The sequence below is a fragment of the Rhamphochromis longiceps genome, linkage group LG11 (genome assembly GCF_057381845.1).
Source record: "Rhamphochromis longiceps isolate RC_006_pf linkage group LG11, R_longiceps_female_GT1.1, whole genome shotgun sequence".
NCBI lineage: Eukaryota > Metazoa > Chordata > Actinopteri > Cichliformes > Cichlidae > Rhamphochromis > Rhamphochromis longiceps.
Window position 1 is genome coordinate 25,438,535 of NC_140567.1, and position 23,682 is coordinate 25,462,216.

General features: G+C 41.3%; 2 protein-coding genes across 3 annotated transcripts in view; both read left to right on the forward strand.

The window, feature by feature from the left end:
- The first annotated feature begins 2,978 nt into the window (after positions 1-2,978).
- lpcat3 (lysophosphatidylcholine acyltransferase 3) lies at positions 2,979-20,705 on the forward strand. The gene is made up of 13 exons (XM_085423277.1): positions 2,979-3,116; positions 6,224-6,331; positions 8,460-8,566; positions 9,029-9,122; positions 9,301-9,338; positions 11,532-11,710; positions 11,841-11,949; positions 12,060-12,146; positions 12,379-12,542; positions 16,642-16,789; positions 17,072-17,227; positions 19,040-19,183; positions 19,270-20,705. The coding sequence occupies exons 1-12, from the start codon at positions 3,032-3,034 to the stop codon at positions 19,157-19,159; spliced, it is 1,395 nt and encodes a 464-aa protein (XP_085279403.1). The 5' UTR covers positions 2,979-3,031; the 3' UTR covers positions 19,160-19,183; positions 19,270-20,705.
- Positions 20,706-21,016: 311 nt separating this feature from the next.
- The window catches only part of clstn3 (calsyntenin 3), a 30,030-nt gene continuing 27,364 nt past the window's right edge, over positions 21,017-23,682 (forward strand). For both annotated transcript variants that reach the window (XM_085423278.1, XM_085423279.1), the window contains exons 1-2: positions 21,017-21,379; positions 22,278-22,344. In XM_085423278.1, the coding sequence (XP_085279404.1) occupies positions 22,278-22,344 (67 nt within the window). In that variant the 5' untranslated portion in view covers positions 21,017-21,379. The remainder of the gene's footprint in view (positions 21,380-22,277; positions 22,345-23,682) is intronic.

The following is a 23,682-nucleotide window of genomic DNA, read 5'->3' on the forward strand; positions in this document are numbered from 1 at the left end:
GTACAGACAAATGAGGTTCTGGTTGTCTTAGGAGCTTTAATCTACCGATTACAGCCCCAACGGATGGCTTTAAGAGATTTGTGTGAATATCTCTGGATGTATATGAAGACATATTATACTGCTGTGTATTTTACATGTATGTTTATTATTCTGACATCGGTTTTGAAAGTTACAGGATGACACCATGACAAAAGTGCCTGTGCCTAGTGTGCTAGTACCGATGGGGTCCAGGTTCATGTCAGAAATCTTTGCGCTTAGATATTTTCTAGAAGGTGTCTCATAAAGAGAAACCCCCCAATAACTGTAGAAAAACAGGGGCTTTAAAGCTGATATTACAAATTTAGATTCTAGAGTACTGCTTTCAATTTGCGTTACAGGCAAAGGTAAAACAGAAAATATCACATTTTCTGGATGAATAGCCAATCTGCCAAGCCCCACCTCCTAATAACGGCTTAGTATAGAAGCGTTGTGATTGGTGGGTAGTCAAGTCCCCTTCAAACTCATTTGTATTATACTTACATAGTTTATTTTTCATGGATTTCTAATGTTATTTATGGAGTACATTTTAATGTTGTTGTTGTTGTTGTTTTTTAAATGACTCCAATGCTCCAATAAGCAGAATAAATATGAAGCTCGATCCAGCAAAATAAAATGTTCCCCCCAAAAAGAAAAAAAAAAACACAAAATAAGAATTGAAAAAATGAGCTCAGTAAATAGTCAAAGTAGTTTAAAATAAAGGAGTAAAGTAAAGTAAAGAAAATACAATACAACATTATATTGTTCTTTCAGTTGGCCACATCCACTTCTGCCTCCTGTATTTTTTTTGTTAGTGGTACTATACAAAAAACACACACCATAGCAGGTCTCACCACCAACACGTAAACTTTCCCTTTCAATCTTGCTGCTGTTACAAATCACTCCTGACATTCATCTCTGTGTTGAAAAACTGAATGAAAGGCTCCATGGTATCATGTTTTTGTCTAAATATAATTCTCTATTACAAGATACACTCATCTGTACAAGTTATCTTTTGCATGTTATGTCCTGATTGTATTCTGTGACCGTGGTGGGGAGATAATGTATTCCTATAAATTATTCCATGCTTGTTATTACTTTTTGTCAAATGCCACGTGAACATCTCCTGCACTCGGTATAGTTGTTTGACTTAAAATCTCAGAAAGACAGCTTGTTTTTGTAGATTGATTTATTTCAGATTTCCGTAACACTTGTCTGCACTTGAGACTGTTGAAATAAACAAAAAGGGGCATTTTTAATGTTTAACTAAGTAAACTCCAATATAAATTATAAGGCTAGTTAAAATGACTTTTTGATGTTCTTGTTCAGGGAGCATCTCTAAATGTTGTTTCTTTATTTGGCCACATGGGGGCACACTTACACCACCGTGTATCATCTGTTTTCTACAGTCAGGGCTTTTACCCACAGAGATTTAAAAAATGGGGCTGATACTGACCTACCAAGTTGTCACCAAACGTAATATGTTAAAAAAAAGAAAGAAGTTAAATAAATTCTGTTTTAATAATAAAAATATAAACATTAGAGTACAGAGGCAGAGTACAGAGAGGAAGTCCTGAAGCTGGCAGCATGGTGTTCAGAAAACAACCTGGCACTGAACACTAAGAAAACCAAAGAGCTCGTTGTTGACTTCAGGAGACACAGCACCGACTTGGCCCCCTCTACATCAACGGGGAGTGTGTGGAGAGGGTCCACACTTTCCGGTTCTTTGGTGTCCTTATCTCTGCTGACATCTCCTGGACAGGAAACATCTCAGTGGTCATCAAGAAGGCCCAACAGCGGCTGCACTTCCTGAGAGTCCTCAGGAAGTACAAGCTGAACTCCAACCTGCTGCTGACCTTCTACTGCTCATCCATTGAGAGCCTGCTAACCTACTGCATCACGGTATGGTACGGCAGCTGCACCAAAGCAGATAGAGTGAGGCTTCAGAGTGTGGTCAAGACAGCACAAAAGATCATTGGCTGCCCTCTCCCCTCCCTGATGGACATTTATTCCTCCCGCTGCCTCACCAAAGCAGCAAACATTATCAAGGACAGCTCCCACCCTGGCTTCAACATGTTCAGCCTGCTTCCCTCAGGGAAGCGCTACAGGTGCATCAGCACCAAAACCCACAGACTCAAAAACAGTTTCTTCCCCAAAGCGATAACCACCCTGAACTCACACATGCACAGATTGTGTTATCTGTGCATGTGTGAGTTCAGCCCCCACTTCCCACTTCCTCTAAGGACCACCACTGTGCAATACCAATTCTATGTGCAATAACTCAACTGTATATACAAAACACTATTTATTACATATTACTTACGTCTTGTATATTGTACATTATATATATATATATATATATATATATATATATATATATATATATATATATATATATATATATATATATATATATATATATATGTATTTCCCTATGTTAATACTGCCCATATGTACATAGCGCTGCAGAACTGTACACCCCCCCCCCCCCCCCCCCCCAAGCATGTTTACACTGAGTAGGGGATGCTCTGTATCTCATTGTACAACTGTATAGTGACAATAAAGACATTCTATTCTATTCTATTCTATTCTATTCTATTCTATTCTATTATCATAAATGTTTGTGCAGTTGTTCTTTTTGTTTATATTTTGTTTATACATCCACACTATATACATTAAACTAAAACAAATCCTTGCAGTAATAAAGCTAATAACATATGGAAATCTTAAAAAACATAAACAAAAACATAATTAAATGTATATTTATCTTACTTTACTATATTTTTCGTCTGATATTTTAGCTTTATTTTCTTATTTTTCGCAAATGCCCACCTTTTTTGATAAATTAAGTATATCTTCATTTAACAAACTCAGAAAGCAAACGAAAAAAAAAAAAGTTGACATCATAAAGGGGAGGTGAAGAGAGGAGGCGTTGAGGGATCCTTTAAAAAGTTGAGGTTTGCGTCCACACAGCTCTCCGAACTGTGGCGAAAAGACGTTTCCGCCCACAAGAAAGATGGCGGCCCCCTTGCTGGAGCAACTGTCGGAGTCTTTAGGTTCCCCGGAACCAGCGATTCGACTCATTTTATCTATTTTAATCGGTGAGTTTCTACCCACGATTCACTTACAGGTTGTTGTCGCGGTCAGAGGTCATCACACCAACCTGTACGTTAGGTGTGAGCTGCTCCTGTGGTGGTGTAACTGTTAAATAGTTTCAGCTAACATAACGCTCACTCAGCTGTGACACTATCCAGTTATCTGTCGGGCTGCTGGTGTTGGTAGCGAAAACATTAGCTTTATATTTAAATTTCAGGCTGCCCCTCAAACAGTAGCTTTATTTCCAGGAAGCACACACCCTCAGAATAGTTTCCTGCACAGCCTCACCACAAACGGCTAACATGTGGCTTTCAGCTGAACTACATTCATTTTCTACCTGTTGGGACTGCCTAACGGGAAGCTAGGATTGTGCAGCAAAATGCATTCTTCTGCCCTTTTTTTGGAGCTATGTGTGGCCTGCTCGTTGTTGTATGGGATTGGGGTTTTGGGGGCACCGAGGTCGACAATAATAGCTGCAGTGTTGTTGGGAGGGAGAAGCACAGGCTGCCAAAATATGCCCCCTTACTCCCCTTTTTCCACACAAAGCTGTGCAGAGAGGAGACACACTCTGAGGAGGGAGCTGAACACTGGAACAAGTGCTCAATTTCATTTGACAAGTCTAGCTTTACATTTGTTGGTTTAGTGCTTTGGGATTAACACATAGCACTACTTTAGAGCTGTCAGAGGTGTGTGTGTGCGCGCGCGTTCACGTGTAGTTGTCCTTGTGAGGACCAGTTGCAAACCTTGGAATTGTAAGGACATTTTAGCTGGTCTTCTTTTTTCCAAACTTTTACCTGTTTTGGGTTCAAACTTAAGACTATGTTGCTGAAGCTGTGCAGGGGAACGTGTGGGTCCTCACCAAAATAAGCCCTATGTGGGTGTGTGAATGGTGTGGGGGAGGATGCTCCACACTGTCCTTGCTGAACTTTGCTCCAACACATGGACACGTCTGTTTTCCCTCGCCTGACTCCAGCCCTGCTATAGACTGAAAGAAAGGGGCTATTCAGACGAGTCTTTGTTTGGAAACTTGTCACCTAACCTGTTGCACGATCCCCGGTCCTGAAGTTGCTTCATGTGCGTTGCTTCAACAGCTGCACACTACAACGAAAGTTGCCTCATCTGTTCCATTCTTGTGCATCCTTTTGTGTGTAGGTCAAGTAACTTATAATAAACTGCTGTGTAGGACATCACAAAAGTTAAAACTTTTCCTTAATGGGGCTTTTGGTTTCTACTTGAAGCATGTAGGATTTTACATTCAAGGGATTCAACGGCTTTTCACCCGATTCTTCAGATTGCAAAAGTTTAAAAGGATAAAGCTGGTGCTATTACTTACTTTTCTACAAATACCCCTGGAAAAAACAATGTGTTAATCTGTCTTTCAGTGCTTTCTGACTTCCTTACCCCATCTGTGGCACTCGGCCCAAAGTTCTTTTTGGTCCTCCTGGAGTCTTTGGATTAAACAGATCAGTGGTGTGCAGTTTAATTTTTAAACTCTTAAGCCACCAGACACTGGAAGCCAATGTTTCTCTCACAGAGGTGTATAAAGTACAGCTTAGTATTAAACTGCTGCTGTTATCAGATGGTAGTAAACGTGTATGGCAGCAAGATGTTGCGTGTTCGGCTTAATAAAAGTATAACCAGAATGTAGGCTTGATATAAAAGAGCAACATTGTCACTGCTACGTTAAATTCCTGAAGCTTTGAGCTGAGCTAGCCAGGTCCTAAAACATACCCTGTTTGTCCTCCATGTTTGCCTTTAATAAGCACCATAAACACAAAGTGAATGCCGTGTTGTAGGGCAGAACAGGAACAAGGTTTGCATGTTCTCCTTGTACGTGTGTGCTTTTTCCTCGGGGTACTCTGGTTTCTCATAGGTGATTCTAAATTGATCATGTTGACCATACGTGTGTTTCTGAGAATGTGTGGTTGTCTGTCTCTTTGTTAGCTTTGCGATGGGCAAGTGATTGGTTTCATGTGCATCTCACCTTTTTGGCCTTTAACACCTGGGATAGGTTCCAGCTCCCACAGCCCTAAATTAGCCTGAGCAAATAGATGGATACAAATGATGCTTTAAAAAGAATCTGAGGTTAATTTTACCCCAGAGTTCTACAGTCGGACCGCTTCTTGCAGCCAGCAGTTGCCCCTTGGTAGCCAATTTAAGGCACTTTTGCCTTGGCTTCACTCTTCAGACACTGTTTACTGGAATATTTTTTTTTTAATTGCTTGAGGTTACATTTTGCAACAGTTGCCACAGCACCACAGAAGGACCAGCCAAAACAAATAGATGACCTCGTTCCTAAACGAGGGGCTTCCTCTGTAGCTTAGACATGGTTCGATTATGAAAAGTCAGACACAGAGCAGAAAACCGTACTTGAGTTGCTGCAACTTCTGCAGAAAATTGGTCCCCACCACAGACACTGACACAACAAACCTCTTCTACCACCTTAACAAAAACTGTGTATCGAGTACAAATAAGAAGCAAGAAGAGCCGTCAGGTCGTCTGGTGACCTGCCCGGGATATTCCCTGTGACAGGTGGGATAGGTTCCACGACCCAGAATTAGACTAGTAATTAGTGAAATGAATATGTGGATATCCTGACTCGGTCTGAATAAGAACTTTGAGTTTATTTGTTTTTGTGGGTTTTATTTTCTGTTATTTTTTTTTGCTATGAAAGTGGATGGATGGACTTGATCTTTGCGTCTCACAGATTACAGCTGACACAGATGGTGGTTTGCTGTTATTCATTATCCTTCAAATGCAGAGAAAAAGTTAACATGCAGAAATTTTTCAGTTTGTAGCCTTTTACATTTCAGATTTATATCATATAAATATCTTTACGTTTTTGTTACCTCACCTCAAAAGGGTTCACGCTATATAAAAGAATTGGTCTTTCGCCGTGGAGGTAATCTCTCTCCTTGAGATGCCTGACTTCTCACAACGTGGCACACAAACCCACCAGTGTTAGTTATGCGCTACCTCACGTCATGTGTTTAACCTAGAAGGTCGGTGCTAGCGCCAGGAGAGATTAAAAGTAGCCCACTCGGCTGATATGAAGAACCACGCTCTAATTCCCATTAACATATTTTCCTGTTTCTCCTTGTGTGTTCTGCAGGGTATCCCTTTGCTGTGGTGTACCGGTCGTTCTTGTTCAACCAGACTCCCACAGTTATCCATTTATTCCACACGTTCTCTGGATTGGCTCTAGCAGCATTCAACTTTGGTGAGATGAAGTGGCATGTCTCCAAAGACCTGATTTATCTTTTATGATTTGAAGTGAATTGCTCTCATGTATGTTTATCGTAAATGCATAAAAGGATCTATACATTTGCTGTTATTAACCAAAACGTGGTATCTGTGTCTCTTACATCTAACAGTCTGTTGATTGTGCTCTTTTTAGAGATTTGTTTTTAACCTGATTTTGAATTCTGTATTGTTAACATTCCTGTTGAATCGCTGACAGTGATCTTGTTCCTTTATTTTGGTTAAGCTTTTCTGTGTTTCTTTTTTGTGTAATTGTAACAAATAGCAGTCTGAGGATGAATCGAGCCAGAATTTCTAAGGTTAAGGCTCTCAACATGTTTTCAGGATGTTCAGAGTCAAGTTGTTTTATCTGTTAAGTCAATCATTGCTTTTTTTAAATTTTTCCAACAAGAAAAAGGGCGAAATTATTCAGTTTTCTATCATCTAACACTAGAAAAAGTTTGGCACTGTGCCTGGGACGGGACTGGCGTGGGATAAAACAATGAGCAAATTATAAAAGTAGTTGCAGAGTAATCTGAATGTGAATTGAGTAGGAATATTATAACATTAAAAAATGTTTCTAATTTCGAAATTGAATGTTTGGAGTGATGCTACCCTTTTTAATTCATTTTACCGGTATTAGAGTTGTTACATTTACTTATGATTATTTTGATGGTATTATCATTTTCTCCATTACTTGCAAATCATAATTTGCAGCTGTCAGGTTTACTCTGAAATTGAACACATTTATTATTTCACACTGAGGAAAAAATCGGAGGTGTGGACATGTTGAAGTACGCCTTAAAATTGCAGCTGTCCAAATTTATGACTAAGAACGGAGACACTTTGACTTAAAAAAGAAAAAAGGAGAAGCTGGACTTGAACAGAAAGCACTTTTGCCTCATTTTCTTTTAAATGCAGTGCGGTTTGAATGCCTCTTTTAAAACCACACTGACGCTTTTATGGATTAGTCATCAAGTTTTGTCAAGTCACAGGGAAGTAAAACATCCCCCCCTTCAGCTATGACAGTAGATTGATTTCCTGTATGTAACCAGCTTTGTTACCCGTGTGTAGCATATGATGCAGCGAGCTGCCACTTATTATTAAAACATACCTGGCAGTTGTTTTCTTGCTCCAATCAGTAGCAATAAAAAGCTTCTCAGAGCCCAAGGTGATCCACCAATTATTGGACAAGTAAAAATGCCAAAGCATCTCAAATGCTCGACGCAGTTATTTGATGTTCTTCTTTGCCTTCATAAAATAGTAAACTGAGTTAACATTTTTTAATATTTCAATATTTTTGGAATAAAACAAAAGATATTATTTTTTTTTTAGGCTATCACATAATATACTACTTTTTATTCTGCATTTCTTTCTTTTAGAAACGGTTACATTTTCTTGTTTGTGTTTTTCAAAAATAAAAAATACAAAACTGAAAATAATCATTAGTTGCAGCCATTACATTATTATTAAAAGAAAGCTCGTATTCAGTCTGATAACTAATAAACAACACGTTATTTCAGGCAAACAGAAAGCTCATCAGGACAAATGTCAAACTCATAACACTCAGTGTACCTTTTGTAGACCAGTTTTTTTGGCACATCCACTTTAAAAAGCATAAAGTTTATACCTCAACTACCACAATATTTATAAATAATTAATACTAAGAAATAATCCAGGCTGTAATTTCCTGTGGCAGCAGCAAGGTCTTCTGCACCCCCTCCTGTCCACCACAGTAGGCTGTTTGTACCCCCAGTGGGGCCTGCCCCTCAGTTTGAGGTCTGTTGCTGGTAGACCAAGAAACTGAGTGGCTTGTGCTTGCTGTTGGGAGAGTGGTCTGCTGGAGTAGTAAACAAACTGCCAACATTGATTTCTTTCTCTTTTCTTTATTTTGTTGTTGCTGCACTTGGATTTTACAGCAGGTCTGTTGCTTTACCTTTCTCCTCGAGTTCGTTTCAAGTCAGATGTTGTCATGTCATCGTCTTGTTGTCCTCTCTCTGTCTCTGCCAATTCTCAACTGTAGAAGAAGAACACTGTTGTCATGTCACACTTGACTACACTCTCCATTTCCCCCCACTCACCGTGTCCGTCTCTTTTTCTTTTTCCAGGCTCTCAGCTCTATCACTCCGTAGTATGCGTCCTTGTCCAATTTCTGATGCTGAGGCTCATGGGAAGGACGGTAACAGCCATCCTGTGCAGCTTTACCTTTCAAATGGTGAGGTTTTATTGGGTTTATCTCTGCACTGCTAGTTTTCTCGCAGGTACTAAATTGTGATTCAGGCTTACTTTGTAGCACCAGCCCCCTCCTTTATCCACAGGACGCTTTTAATGCAGTTTGTTCCACAAGTTTAAAATCTGATTTCTTTATCTGCATTTTCTGGTCTACTCTTTGTCTTGTTGATGTCTAACTACTGTTTGTTCCATTTATTGAAGTAGGTCTGTAATCTTACAACACATTCACACGCTTCCTGTAAGGAAGTGGCACTTTTTACATGCTTTATGATGCCCATAGTCTGACAAACTACGAGTACGTTCATAAAAAGAAATGTGCCAACTCTATTTTCAAACTTTAAGCAGCTTCCTGTGAGTCCTTTCTTTCCTCAGGTTTTCTGTAAATCTAAAAAAATAAAACAGCTGCTCACCCTATATCTGATACCTGAATGCCATCTTCCTACAGTTATACCTACTAGCGGGGTATTATTACACAGCCACAGAGGAGTATGACATCAAGTGGACTATGCCACACTGTGTCCTCACACTTAAACTTATCGGTGAGTTGATGTAGCCCAGTAATCGTTTTCCTTTTTTCCTGCCGATGTCATTACAACCTCCTGAAAGGCTGCACGCGGGGCCTTTACATGCTTTAAGCTGTTTTTAATCAAGTGCTGCTGACAGTAACGGTGCCTTTACCATAGTCTCATAGACAAATTTGTGTTTTTCTGATTGCAGGTTTGGCGTTTGATTACTATGATGGCGGGAAGGAACCAGTGAGTTATTGCTCTGTCTTGCTTTAGCTTAGAGGCTTTCTTAACATTTATCTTTGTTAGACCATGTAACAGTCATTTCTGTATTGGGTTTTTTGTGGGGGAGGGTTTAATCTCTGCATCAGCAGAGTCACGTCTCTAAGTTCGTTTTTTTTGTTTTGTTTACACGAGCAGGGCTGTTTGCGTAAAAAGTTAATTATAGAAAATATTTAGTCATGTGAAAAAGACTTTTCATTGTATGCTGTGCAGTCCTGTGGAAAAAGTTCACCCCGTGATTCAGCAGCTTGTAGAACCACCTGTGGCAAAAATAATTTGAAATGATTGTTTTCTGTGTAACTTTATCAGACTCTCACATCGCTGTGGAGGAGCTTTTTGCTGTGCTCTCTTTTTGCAACATTATTATAGTTCATTGAGGTTTGCATGCATTTGTTTATGCTTCTGTAAAGTCCCACCACAGCATTTCACCACCACCACCCTAGCACGCGGTTGAGGTCTGGACTTTGGGCCATTGCAACACCTTGATTATTTTCTTTTTCAGTGTAGATTTGCTTTGCCTGGAAACATCGTCCTTGGGCTTCAGCCAAGCTTTAGCTGTCAGACACATGGCCTCACATTTGACTCTTTTTTTTTTTCTTTTTTTTTTTTTTTTTTTAAAATCTGAAAAACACAGACGAGTTCATGGCCGACTCACGGACTTAAAAGTGCCCATGTCACGTGGCTGCAAAAAAGCCCAAATCGTTACACCTCCATTACTGTGTTTAGTAGTTGGCATGAGGCTGACGTTCTGCTTGTTTTACCTGTGCGTCTTGTGGTTTGTTCAGCTCTGACTTTGCAAGCCTAACCTGTGCCATCATGTTCTTTTTAGAGAGAAGAGGCTTTCTCCTGGCTTTCTCTTTCCAGATAAGCCATACTTGTTCAGTCTCTTCATAACCGTAGTGATACGACCTTTACGTTTAAGTTTCCCTGAGCATCTCGCAGTCTGACTTTGGGGTGAATTTAGTGAGCTGTCCACCTCTGGGAAGACTATGTTCTCCAGAATACCAGCCTACCCAAAGTCTCACTTACTGATGGTCTGTTAAATAAAGTACATTTGATTATCACCACGTGGCAGCTACTTGCCCTCTTAATTCACTTACACGTAAGGGTGTACTTAGTTAAATAATTATAGTAAAATAGGAAGTAATCAGAAATGCCTTTTGGTGCCTACAGGTTTCATACAGATGTGTAGCGAAGTAACCGAAGTAGACGGCAAACAATACGCCAGTGTTACAGTTTCCACGAGGGATATAGAGTTTATGATCAGAGGCGGAGCTGCATGCCTCTCCATGCCATTTTTATGACACTACACTACAGTGCACTCATGTGCTTTAGGCTTAATCCAGTGGGACTTGAGGCATAATGGGTACCAAGCGCCCAGTGTCCTCAGCAACATGAGGACTAATTGCAAAACAAACAATTGTTGCAATTGTAAGAAGTTGGTATATAGTAGTAGGACTGCCTCAGGCGCTGCAAAGCATTGGGCAGTTGGAAGCAGATATTCCTGTTACACTACTAAAACGACGTGAAACTAAAGGACTGAAAGCAGGTCTACCAGCAGCTCAAAGCGACATAATAAGAAATCTTTATAGTGGGGAGGATCTGCGCTGATCTTCTTCTCAGCCTTCTCTGCTTTATGTCTCACTTAGCTCAGGCTCTCTGTTAGCTCTGTACTGTGGTAGGCACTGTAGTGCTATCACTACAGTGGTTTTCTTCATGTTACTCCAGACTCATTAATGCGTCTCCCCATTTCCCTGACTTCACCTAACAGTCCATTAATAATCACGTTACAACAATAGGTGTTACTGTTTCCTCATTCCTTCGCTTAGTTTGAATTCTCTCTTTTGCTGTTGGCACATCTGTGATTGCTGTTAATTACCCACACTGCTCTCTCTTTCTAATCTGAGGATTTTTGCTTTTAACTCAGTTTTTATCTCTTATCTGCATCGATGTCATTACTCAGTACTGCAGCTGAATGCTAAGGGTCATACTCAAGTACACTGTTTACAGCCGTCAGCTGAATGTCAGTTAATGAGTATTTAGTGAAGCCCTATTTGTCTTTTATTCAATTTAATGTCTGCTAACCTGCCTTTATTCTGAGCCTTTTAATGTCCATTTTGTTTTTCCCTCTTGCTTACTTGCCACATCTTTAAATTCCAGTCCAAGCTGAGCGCAGAGCAGAAGGAGTCAGCTCTGCGGTCCGTGCCCTCGCTGCTCGAGGTGTGCGGCTTCTCCTACTTCTATGGCGGTTTCCTTGTGGGTCCCCAGTTTACACTGCGCAGCTACCAAAGACTTGTGGCGAGGGAGCTCACCGACTGCCCTGGAAAAGTTCCCAACAGGTTAAAGAAAAATGAATTGAACAATAATCCTTTATTAGATCTCTTTTAAAGGGGGGAAAGCAACTTCCCAGTATCAAAGCCCTTCAGTTAACATTATTAAAGTCTCTTTATCTCTCCTTATTTCTCTCAGTGTTGTACCAGCTATGAAGAGGTTTGCTCTTGGTTTCCTCTGCCTGGTGATATATGCGATATTTAGTCCTCATTATCCAGACAGCTACTATTTAACAGATGAGTATGAGGTGAGAACAGCAATGGCATTCCCAATAATCACGATATAAACAAAGAAAAGATTTCTTTTTTTGTTTGTTTTTTTTAATGTCTTAATTGCAAAACGATTTGCTTTCCACAGGCGCAGCCATTCTGGTATCGCTGTGTGTTCATTCTCCTGTGGGGCAAAATCATTTTGTATAAATATGTCAGCTGTTGGGTTATAGCGGTAAGTAGACTCTTGCTCAAGATCAAGTACCTCATTGCAAACAACTAAAAGCTAATAAAGCTTCAATAATGTGAAACTGCAGAAGGTGTCGGCAGTATCGCCAGTTTTGCATGCATTCATACATTTCTTTAAGGCACACCTCATTTAGCGTGAAGTCCCAGTTAATCAGGTTTGTGTGCTTCATGGTGTGATCTTACATGAGCCAGTAAAGTGCACGCTTTATGTGTTACAGGAAGGTGTATGCATATTAACTGGACTGGGATACAATGGAGTAGTGGATGGTAAGCACCAGTGGAACGCGTGCGCCAATATGAAGGTGTGGCTCTTTGAGACGACGCCACTCTTTGGAGGAACCATTTCTTCTTTCAACATCAACACAAACGCCTGGGCTGCCAGGTCAGTGTGCAGTCTGAAATCTGAGACGTTCTCTAGCTGGTATGCAAAGCCATGCTATAAAAGTTAAATATTTGCTTGGATGATAATGGGAAGAGGGAGGAATAACAGCCCAATCCAATATGCATACTTGCCAGTCTGTCAGTAAATGAATAAATAAATTACCAAAGCCTCTGCCTTTCTGCTGTTTAACAATAAAAGAATCCTCACACAGGTGGGTGAAGGCATGCTGGGAGGATTTTAAAACTTTGCAATTAAAGACAATTATTGACAGTTTTGGTGCTGAAGATTCATGCGTGAAATTCTTTGAAAGCGTGTCAGTTTTACGACAACCGCCGCAGTGCGCAAAGCAATTTACTGAACATACAGTTTATTTCATGCTCTGTTTTAACAACATTAACCAACCCACGCTTACTTTCTCTTTCTACTCCACGACACTCCTTCAGATGTAGAGTGGCAGTAGAAACGGGCTCAAATGGAAATTAAAGTGGCTGGGATGTAGAAATGCAACCTATAAAGTCAATTAGGACTTAAGGGGGTATTATATTGGAACTAGTTGATGGAGCGTTTTCAGGCATTTGGTAGATGTATCACAGGCTTGACATTTGCTGGGCTCATTGTGTAACCTATAAAGGAAGTCGTATTTTTAGCCTAAAATGCACCACTTCTGAGTTACTCCTGGCGCACACATGAGAAGTTTTAATAATGAAAGGCTTCAGATGCACTGGTTAATGTGAGGCTGTGTTATGCTGATCTTTTTGAGGGGTGTGCAATTAAATTCATGAAAGATGCAAGAAGTCACAAACCTTAGGGAAACGAAGGCGAAAGGTTCAGCGTTCTCATACGCGTATAAAATATTTATACAGAAGGGTCGTCTGAACATATGTTAAGTGTTCAGATTCAGAAGTGCCACACTGCTAGGCAGAAAATGTCAGGCTTTAGGTTTTAATTTAGAACAAATAACGGGCGACTGTGGCTCAAGAGTTGGGAGTTTGCCTTGTAATCGGAAGGTTGCCGGTTCAAGCCCCGGCTCGGACAGTCTCTTCACCTACCGCCTACTGGTGTTGGCCAGAAGGGCCGATGGCGCAATATGGCAGCCTCGCTTCTGTCAGTCTGCCCCAGGGCAGCTGTGGCTACAACTGTAGCTTGCCTCCACTAGTGTGTGAATGGGTGTGTAAAGCGCTTTGGGGTCCCTAGGCGGGACTAGTAAAAGCGCTATACAAATACAGGCCATTTACCAAATAAAGAAAAAAAAAAAAACCTCCAGAAAAATCCTCAAAATAAAATGCTAATTGGAGTTTCAGTCCACTACTGTGGTTTGAATATATACACATGCAGCAAGGTCATGTGCTTATGAAATGAAGCCAGTCTGACCTGAAATGATTTGAAAAAACACCGTGCATTATACTACAATCATTGGTGTCTTCATTGCGCCACACAGATCTGGGGTTTAGTCTTTGTGGTGTTGTTTGTTTTTTCTTTTTTTTTTTTTTTTTTCCCCCCAATTGCTACAAGTGTATATCTGTCCCATAGACCCTATATGTGAGATCTACATAGCCACTGTGACATCACCTTTTGGTTTGTGGTTCACAAGTTCAAGTCTTAAAGATAACAATTTGCCCTTTGCTATCTTTAATGTTCTGCTGCCAGAGGTGACTGTATCTGGATCACATGGTGGATTCCTGCCTTAGCCAACAGTAGCAGGTTTAGCTAGTAAACTTTATGAGTGTCTGACACAGACTAATAGTAAGCTAGTAAAATGTAATTTCAGTGACTTAACTGAAGCACAGACTTCTTGGAAAGTGTTGCGTTTCTTGGGGGGGGGTTGTGTGTGTTTTTAAGAACACACAGGAAAGCCTGTTACACCTGCTTGTGTCAGGACTTGTGCTTGTGTAACTACTCTTTTAAGACTGTTTCACCCTCTGTACGGGTGTCACAAAGGAAGAAGTAGCAAAAGAATTGACTGTTTGTTGTCACGAACCTTCATGTGTTTGGATTTTTGTTCATTAAGGAAGTGTTGAGTTTTCAGCTTTGGTATCATTTTTGTCACTCCCAGTTGTGACCATCGTTCCTTCAGTTAACATCATTGTTGCTAACCTAGTTAGCTTTAGTAAAGTTTCAAAGACTTTTTAGATACTTCTTAGTTCGGCAGGCTGAAGGACCAGCATATGCCATGGTAAGATGTCCGTTGTCGGTCGGTCAGTCTGTCAGTCAGTCGTTTGTCCACAGTTACTGCTCCTCTACAGCACTGGTCAGAATTTAAACAATTAACTTTTGGAAACTGGGACTGTTGTCGAGGTCTTCACCAATAAACTAAACTCTCCTATAAGCTTATTTGTGTGGCCCTCCACAACAGTCCCAGTTTCTCGTGTGGCCCCTTGGGGAAATTAATTTTCCAACCCTGATTTAAGTCTTTACCCATATTGTGGTCAAGGTTGCATTTACAATAAACTGAACTGTGAATGATTGTGAACTGGATGGGCTGCTGCATCACTGATGTTCTGATTTCTTGTTACTCTGTGCGTCTACAGTCTATAGACATTACTGGCTGTCATGCAAGTTCTTGCTTATTTCACTGAGTGGCACATCACTGCCAACCTCCCAACCATCATTTTTACCACTTCTAGCTTTCTCTGAGTGACCTTTGGAAATGTCAGTCTATTCAAAATCACAGCATGGCCCTTATTTTAACATTAGATAGGGTCCTTAGTATAAAATCAGACACCTGTGTCCCTCCAGCTAGCCAAAGCTTTGAATATTCAGTTACTATTGGATCCAAACAGTATTGTGTCCTGGTATTCACGATCACTCAGTTCGTGTTTGTGCGATTGACAGTGGGGAGGATGGATGCTGTTAAATATCTGATTATTATCAGCTTTTACACAGCACCACCTCATGTACCCCCTGGTCTGGTCCTGTTCCATTCAGCTAACACTGCAGCTTCTCACCTGTATGCAGTATAGAAGAAGAAACTCTGTTTTGAGGTTTGATTTTTAAGTTGTTATAATGTTCCAGTTTGGGTCACAGTTAGTCCTTTTAGTACAGGACATAAAGTTGTTGGGTTTTAATATAACTCAGTTGCTATGCAACCACAAATTCAAGGTGAATGAGTGCTCGCCAGCGTGACAGCTGATGCATTAAGCATGTTTGGCAGCCTGGATTTCCGGTTAAAGAGATAATCTATAACTCTAACTTATAAGAGACTAAATGAAAGACGCGCACAGTTAAAGGTTTATTTAACCTGAAAATGTCACACTGACTAAATCTAAAAATCTCAGAAGGATCAAACTAAGCTCCATCAGTTTCTTTTCACACTTCTTATTCCAGGTGCCTGGGTGGTGGAGCCCATCTCAGCTGTGATAGGTGGGGATAGAACCCGGACACTATTATAAGAAATGGGTTGTCCCCTAAAGAGGTCAATCAAAGAAAACACCACTAAAAATGATGTTTTGTTATTAAAACAGGAACTTGAATTTTAAAGAAAAAAGGGAGAGCTCAACCAGCAGTCATTATTAGGTACACCTCTACTCTACTACCATGGTGTCATCCCCTTTTAGACTTTGGTATAGATTCAAGAGGGTGCTGGAAACATTTCTCAGAGATTTTTGGTCCATTTTGACATGTTAGCATCATAGTTGCTGCAGAACCAGTACCGCTCTGTGGCCCAGAGTTTGGGAACTGCCATCATAGAGGATTTTTGTGGTAAAATCCCAGTAGATCAGCAGGTGGTTTTATCCACCTGTATAGATCTATTTTAACCAGCACACCCTCAGACTCCTCTTTCGTCTAACGGGGAATGACTGGAGCAGCAGATATGTAACTCAAAGACAGAAAAAAGTAATTAAGAGAGAGAGAGAGAGAGAGAGAGAGAGTGTGTGTGTGTCTGTCATCTTTTGAAAATAAAGTGCTGTGTCATAAAATGAGTCGAAATGAATTAACTAAAGTGAGCGAAGTAGTTGGTAATGTGGTAGAAACCATGAACCTGTGTGTCCAATTTGTGGAAAGTGGATGAATATTCACAAATTGTTGTTTAATTTGTGGTTGTGGATACAGCCAGCTCATTTTATTATTGTTTTTTTCCTCTTCCTTCCTCTTTACAAAGACATGTGTTCAAGCGGTTGAAGTTCCTGGGCAATAAGACTTTATCTCATGTGGCCACGCTCTTCTTTTTATCGATTTGGCACGGCCTTCACTCCGGGTACATCCTGTGCTTCTCCATGGAGTTCTTCATCATCACCGTGGAGCGACAGGTCAGTTACCCAGTCCCAGCTCTGCACCCTGTAACTCGAGCTGCACGTTTTACTCAGAAAGTAGTGATTGTGCTCTGTATAAACTAAGAGTGTTGCATTTAATGTCTATTGATTACAACTGTGGCATTAGCTCTGTTATAAACGGAGTGGTGATGCTCTTATTGAATCTACAATAGTCTGCTACTATTGATTAAATGCACATTACTAATGAGAATAATTGTGACTTAAGGTTATAGATTCATTCTTCTATCTTGATGTAACCTGTGTGTGTTTGTGTGACAGGCCCAGGCACTAGTAAGGGACAGTCCTGTGCTGACAAAGCTGGCCAACAGTGCACTCTACCCACTCATCTATGTAGTCCAGCAGTTTATCCACTGGCTCTTCATGGGGTATCCTCTAGTGGCATTCTCCATCTTCAGTTATGACAAATGGCTCAAGGTAAATCCAGAAGTCACAGTTCTCTTGGTTCCTTCTTTCACTTCTCTTTGACTTACCATTGACTTAGGGCAGCATTTCATGCATTTTAGCCGCACGCTGAACAGGAAGTTTCAACTATAACATGTTATTTTTCAAGTCAATTCTCTTTAAATACAATTTGGAATTTAACTGTGCTGAATAGGTGAAAATTCCCTGTAAAGGTGTAGATGTGAACCCAACCCTACCTTCGGTCTTTCAATCCTACTTCAGTGGATTTGTGGTGCCACATTTGTGTCCGTGGATCAGTGATTCTCAAACTCTTTTTATCAAGCCCTCAGTTAAGATAAGAATATTCTCCATTCAAACCCACAGATATTTGTGACAGAACCACAGTTTTATGAATCCTATCAATAAAAAATAATAGCATATGAGTATAATGATCATAATAGCACGAGTTAACTTTTGTTTCCTTTCCCTTAGGCACAAAAAATCATTTATTCAAATTAGTTCCACTCATTATTTTTCATATTTGTCCACACCCCACCTGCAGCGATTCTGCGTCCCACCTGTGGTGGCTGTGCTACGGGTGTTTGTATTTGGCTATGCAAAGTCAAGCTATCAAATATAGATGTGCTCACATGCTGTCCTCAAAAAAATAACAAACAAAAAACCCTCGATGGTAGAATGCTGATTTAGAGAGCATAGTTGTCCACAAAGGAAAGGGAGTGGCAAAAATGATCAAAGATCAGAAAAGCAGGATGAGCAGCTGCAGGGAGCGGTGTTCATTATCTGAAACACTGTTTCACTTCACTGTGTTTGTGCTGTTGTGGGTCCCTTAGCTTAGCTCCTGATCAGAGGACAGTAGTCTCAACAGACAGTCCATGTGTGTTTGACACTGCCCCCTGGTGACGGTACACAGCTACAACATTTAGATGCGGGTATTCAAAGTTCTGTGTAGGACTAAAGTTCAACCACATCAGTCCCTTAAAGCATGCCGTGTATGAACATGTGCAATATTATCTTAATATTAAATGCTTAATACACACTTTGAGCCACAAAGGCTGCTATTTTTTAGTGTGCAGTGATCTTTGGATTTATGATATTAACTAGTTGCTGTGTTTACAAAGTTGCTGTTTGTGACATACCGCTGTGCTGCCCCGATGGCGGAAAACCTGACCACGTCTGTGTCTGTTTAATTTTTCTGCAGCGTTTCAGCAGCAGCCAATAACAAAACCTTAAGTACTGCACTGAAAGCTCTTTTATGAACTCGACCCCGGGAAGGTCATTTGTGAGGAACACAAACACGATTTTTGTTTGTGCCATTTCACATCTTTTGTTGTGCAACATACAAAGCACCTCAGACTAGAGGAGAACCGGAGGCGGTGAAGTTTAAACTTGAAGGCTTATCGGGTGCTAAAAAACTGCAGCTATTCATGATGCAACGATTGGCACTTTTTCGGTGTGTTGTCACATTGTGTTACAGCAAAAAGTTTCAAGTTACTATTCTTGCCAGACAACCCCCCCCCCCCCCCCCCCAAGAGGCCTCCGTGTCAGAACTCCCGCTGCGTCGATGAAAAGAAAAGCCACTGAAAAGACTGATGGGATTGAATTTTCGTCTTTCTTTTCTGTACTGCCTTAAAGGAGATTTATAAGGAACAGTCAGCAACAAAGCACAAAAAAAGCATTTATTTAGGAAATGGAGTGGCTAAGTGGGTTACACAGATGGTCTGAGAGCTGGAAAGCAGCCAGGCAGGTTTCAGCAGAGAGAAACTGAGAGTTGCACGTGCAGGTTGTGATTTGACTGTTCCATCTTCTTTCTCTTTCCCCCCTCAGGTGTATTCTTCTGTTTATTTCTGTGGTCACCTATTCTTCCTAGTAGCATATTTAATAATGCCATACCTCCGTAAGGCACTGGTGCCTAAAAACGAGGGGAGAGAGAAGAAGCAGGAATAAGACTTGATACTAAAACTTGGCATGGTAAGCAAACTTGAACAGCTTTGCTAAGCAAATAAAGACATTTCAGTTGTGCGTGGATTGGTTTTTAACATGTCTGTTTCCTTCAGGTCCATCCATCGTTGAGACTGAATACTCACTTAAGGGAACTGCGACTTCCAAGGAGCAGAACGGAAAATATTTTAAGGCCTTTTAGTAATATATGTCCATGTTTGAAAAGAAAAAAATAAATAAATTTCTATATATTTTTGTGTTTCAGGCGGGGAGGGTGTTTTTATAAACATTTGGAGAGATGTTTACAGGAAATTACCATTGTGCCACAGGGGTTTAATTGTGAGCCAGTCAGGAGCAATTTCCTGTTTTTTGTCTTTTCTTTTTAAAATTTCACCACGTGGGACTCGTTTGCTGTCGACACAGAACTGCACACGCTCACAAGTCATGGGTTCAGAGTCTGTTTTTGGCTCTTTTTTTTTTTTTTTTTTTTTTATAAATGCGTTCTTTATTTCACGTCCACATTGAGCAGGAAGTGTGAGCACACATGTGGCACTTTCTGATGTTGTGCTACGACATGTATAAGAAGATGGATGGTAATCCTCATCATCAGGGCTTCTTCTTTCTAAATGGCTGCCAGTGGTTATACAAGCACTCTAAATCACACACTGTACACTAACACCCAACTCTAAATGGCCTTGTATTAATGAATGTTTTTACAGTACATTTGTTCTGGATTTAATTTGATTTGTTATTGGGGGCGGGGGTAAAAAATTGAATTTTATAAAGTTAACATGTTTTCTGAAAATGAACTTTTTTGTAGCTTTGGATAAGATTTAATGAAACGATTTGCATTGTTCTCCAGCCTTTCCTCAGTGATGGTTTTCTTCTCGCCACATCTCCTCTTCTCCCTCTGTTCTGTTTACGCCTTTCTGTCTGCCTCGATTCAAGCCCCTCGACTCTGAAAATGCACAGTTGTGAAAGTGAACAGCCCTACAGTCACTACAGTTAATTGTTTTGCTTCTTTTGGTGTTCTGATTTTATATGAAAAGGGGGAGAAACAGGCTTTTTTTTTTTTTTTTTTTTTTAAGAAGGGGGTGCAATTTTCTTTTTTTGAACTGGAAGCAAACTAATAAAATGGTGTTTTTTTGGGGGGCGGGGAGGGGACAGTCCTGGCTACTAAGCCTCCTTTATTCTAAGGGGTGGGGGGGCTGTTATGTCTGATCCATGCATTGCTGGAGAAAGGCCTCTGCCTCTGAGGCCGGTGCACACACACACGCACACCCATGGAGAGGACGAACCTCGCTGTAACGACAGCCCAGATTTTTGGTAATATTTATACATGACACAGTGATTATTAATTGATGTGAACTGCTATTCCAAGAGACTTCTTCATGCCTTACTCCTAAAAGATGTAGAAAGGAACAAAAAAAATGTATGTGGCAAAGGAGATGGGGAGGGTAATTATTATTATTTTTTTGTAATGTTAAATAAAATGCTGCTTTCAACCTCTGGCTGTAGTTCATATGTTTGTGCTTTCATGTGCCTTACAGGGGCAAAAGGGGGGTGACATGACGTCATTTTGCAGTGTGGACATGGGAGCTTTGTGTGGCAAAACTAATGATCCGAAAATAAATCTTAACAGAAAAAAAAACCTATGGGGCAGCTCGTGTGTTACTCATCTAACCATGATGCTACTGCTGGAGTTTATTTTTATTTGTTGGAGGGGGGGGATAAACGTGATGAGATGGATTGCTGTGTTGAGGTCTGAGTCACTCTCAATGTGCGTTCAACAGCAAAAAACAGCCAGAGCAGCAGTCTGGTACGGAGCTGGTGGGGGCCGGAGAGAGAGAGATGGAGAGGGAGAAGGACGCAGTGTGGGCGGGTTAAGAAACGCCGAGAGGGAGGGGACGTCAGCGTAATATTCCTACCGTCTTTTTTTTGGTCCCGTTCCTCCTCCGTAGAGCCGAAAAAAGAAAAAAAAACAAGGGCATCCATCGGTGTCTTCATCCTCCTCGCATCTCATCACACAGCCTTGGAGATTAACCCTCCTGTCCGGGTCTTGGGTTGTTGAGAACATCCGCCTGTGTGCGTCTCCACCTGGAGGACTGGGTCGTTTGCAGCCTGCGGGGGGATTGCCGTGCTGTGCCGAGCGGCAGGGGCGTGAGAGGCGGATGCTGCGAGCGTAGAGGCAGGGTACCAACCAGGAGCATCACCGCACTCAGCACGGTAATGTCAGACCTGCAAGTTTCTGCTCAAGCAGACCTTCATTTCTGCGACATTCAGCCTGCTCGGGTTCCCGATGCGATGTCTGAACACGGCTATCGGCAGCCATGTACCCGGAGCTGTGTAGTAATGTGTGTCAGTGCAGGCAGGCTGTGATATAAATCGGCTGCAAATTGTCGCATAGTCGCATGTTTCTGCTCCTGAATGTGTGTGTTTGTGTGTCTAGCCTTGAACAACCTGTGACCAGATGGACTCTTCTGTGATATATTTCCGCCTCCTTCTTTTTTTTTTTTTTTTTTGGTTTAATCTGTGCTGTCCTGTAGCTTTTCGAGGACTGCAGCAGTGAAGGTGAAAACATAATAGAGGTTTCTTATATCAGGTTAGGTTAGGGGGGGAAATGCAGCTGCAGCCACATCTGAAGAATGAGTCCTTGAGGGGTTTTCAGCTCCAACAATCCACAATGAAAACCTGGGAAAACACCCACACTGCCACACACACACATGCCACCTTTTCTCCTGACACACACTCCTGAGCAGGTATGCATGTGATCCACAGGCTATCCTGGGCTCTCGAGCTGAAACCACGCCACTCTCGTGATGGTGAACAGCTTCTCGATCGTTCATGTTCCTCCTTGTGTAGCCTCTTTTTTTTTTTTTTTTTTTTTTTTTTTTTTTTTTTGCTGTGTAGGTCTTACATACGTGACTCTTGCACAGTGATGTTTTTGCGCACACACAGGCAGCACCAGTTGATAGGCCTGATCTGTCTCTGTCTTGTTACTGTTCCTGTCTCCTCTCACTGCTGATCAGTTGTTGATGCATGTACTGTATTCCTCCCCCTCTCTCCTCACCCCCACCCTGTTGCCCCTCTCCCCCCTCCTTTTTTTTTTCCTTTGCTCCCTCAGATGGACAGAATGAATTTTCTCTCCTTCCTCCTCCTTTGCTTGACTTCGGTTGCCATTGGCAACAAAGGTCAGTTCCTCATCCTTTTGACTGTTAATTGTGAAGTATTGAGATGATGGTTTTGAGGCAGGACCGTGGCTGTTTTGGCCCGAACTGTTCCTTTATTTACAGCTTCGACGCCTCGCTCGTTCAGCAGCACGTCTGAGCCCTCATACATGTTCATGACCCGGTGTGTCTGTGTCGCCTGTGGTGTGACTCTGAGAAAATTATAAATCTGTTCCCCCGCCTATAGCAGATTTATCATTCTGGAGAAGCATGACTCTGCTTCAGCATCATTGTTCCTGTGATTATCGTGTTGAAGGAAAGGCGGATGAAACGGGCGGAGGTAGAATGTCAGAGGAGAAGAAGGTAGAGGAGTGGAAACGCAGGGAAGATGAGGAGATTGAAGGAGATGGAGTGTCAGAGAGATGGGGAGGTGGGGTGGGAGGGGGGTGTTAGGAGAGAAAGAGGAGAAGGTGTGACAGGAGAGGACGTGCCGAAAAGATCCATGCTGATAAGTGGGGGGTGGGGGGTATAGAGAGGTGGTACGTGAGATCAGGTGACACGAGGGAAAAGAGAAGAGGAAAAGTGTGAGATACTGGGCTATTTCTGTGTGTGGGTGAGGAGGGGTGGGTAAATGTTGTGGAGCGATAGAGTGACAGAGAGGGGAGGAGTGCCAGGGGACACAGAGAAGGAAGAGAGATGGAGTGAGCTGCCTCTCAATCTGTAATCCGGGATGTAATCCACAGGCCTGATGCTCAGATTAATGCTATAGCAGGGCAGGGCAGGGCAGGGGAGGAAGGGGGGATCAGCAGAGGGGACAGAGGGCAGGAGATAAATGACCAAAAAAGAGACACACCAGAGGACCATGGAAACAGAGGAGGAGGAGAGGATGAATGTCTTTGATTAGGGCTGGGTATTAAACCTCAGTATGTGTTTGGTGCCAGCTAAAATTGGTTTGAACCAGTTGGTGTTACAAACTGTCTGGCACGCTCACATTTGTGCTCCTTACTTCTTTTTTGCTCAGTAATTTTTCTTTTATGTCATATTAAATAATGAAAGGATGCATATATAATTTGGACATTTGTGAAAATGTAAAAATAAATAAATTAAAAAAACCCTTCTATTAAAGTATATGTAGCTATCGCTGCAATTAATAATACTTTCATTGTCACATAATCTGCCTAATTTCTTGATTAATTTCTTGATATGTGGATTAATTATTAACCACTTAATTGCAAAAACACTCAAGACAAAGCAGCATAATGTCACACCCGAAGATGAAGGGGTTTGACAGAAACGGGCATATCTTTTTAAAAATAGTCTGTTTTTAGTCACGTCTTTGCATGCAGTTTCATTAAAGCACAA

What these genes read in the sequence shown, in the direction of transcription:
- lpcat3 (XM_085423277.1), top strand. Translation starts at nt 3,032, where the DNA reads ATGGCGGCCCCCTTGCTGGAGCAACTGTCGGAGTCTTTAGGTTCCCCG. An exon ending in ATTTAACAGATGAGTATGAG is followed by an intron (nt 11,950 to 12,059) that starts GTGAGAACAGCA and finishes TGCTTTCCACAG; the next exon opens with GCGCAGCCATTCTGGTATCG. An exon ending in ACAAACGCCTGGGCTGCCAG is followed by an intron (nt 12,543 to 16,641) that starts GTCAGTGTGCAG and finishes CTCTTTACAAAG; the next exon opens with ACATGTGTTCAAGCGGTTGA.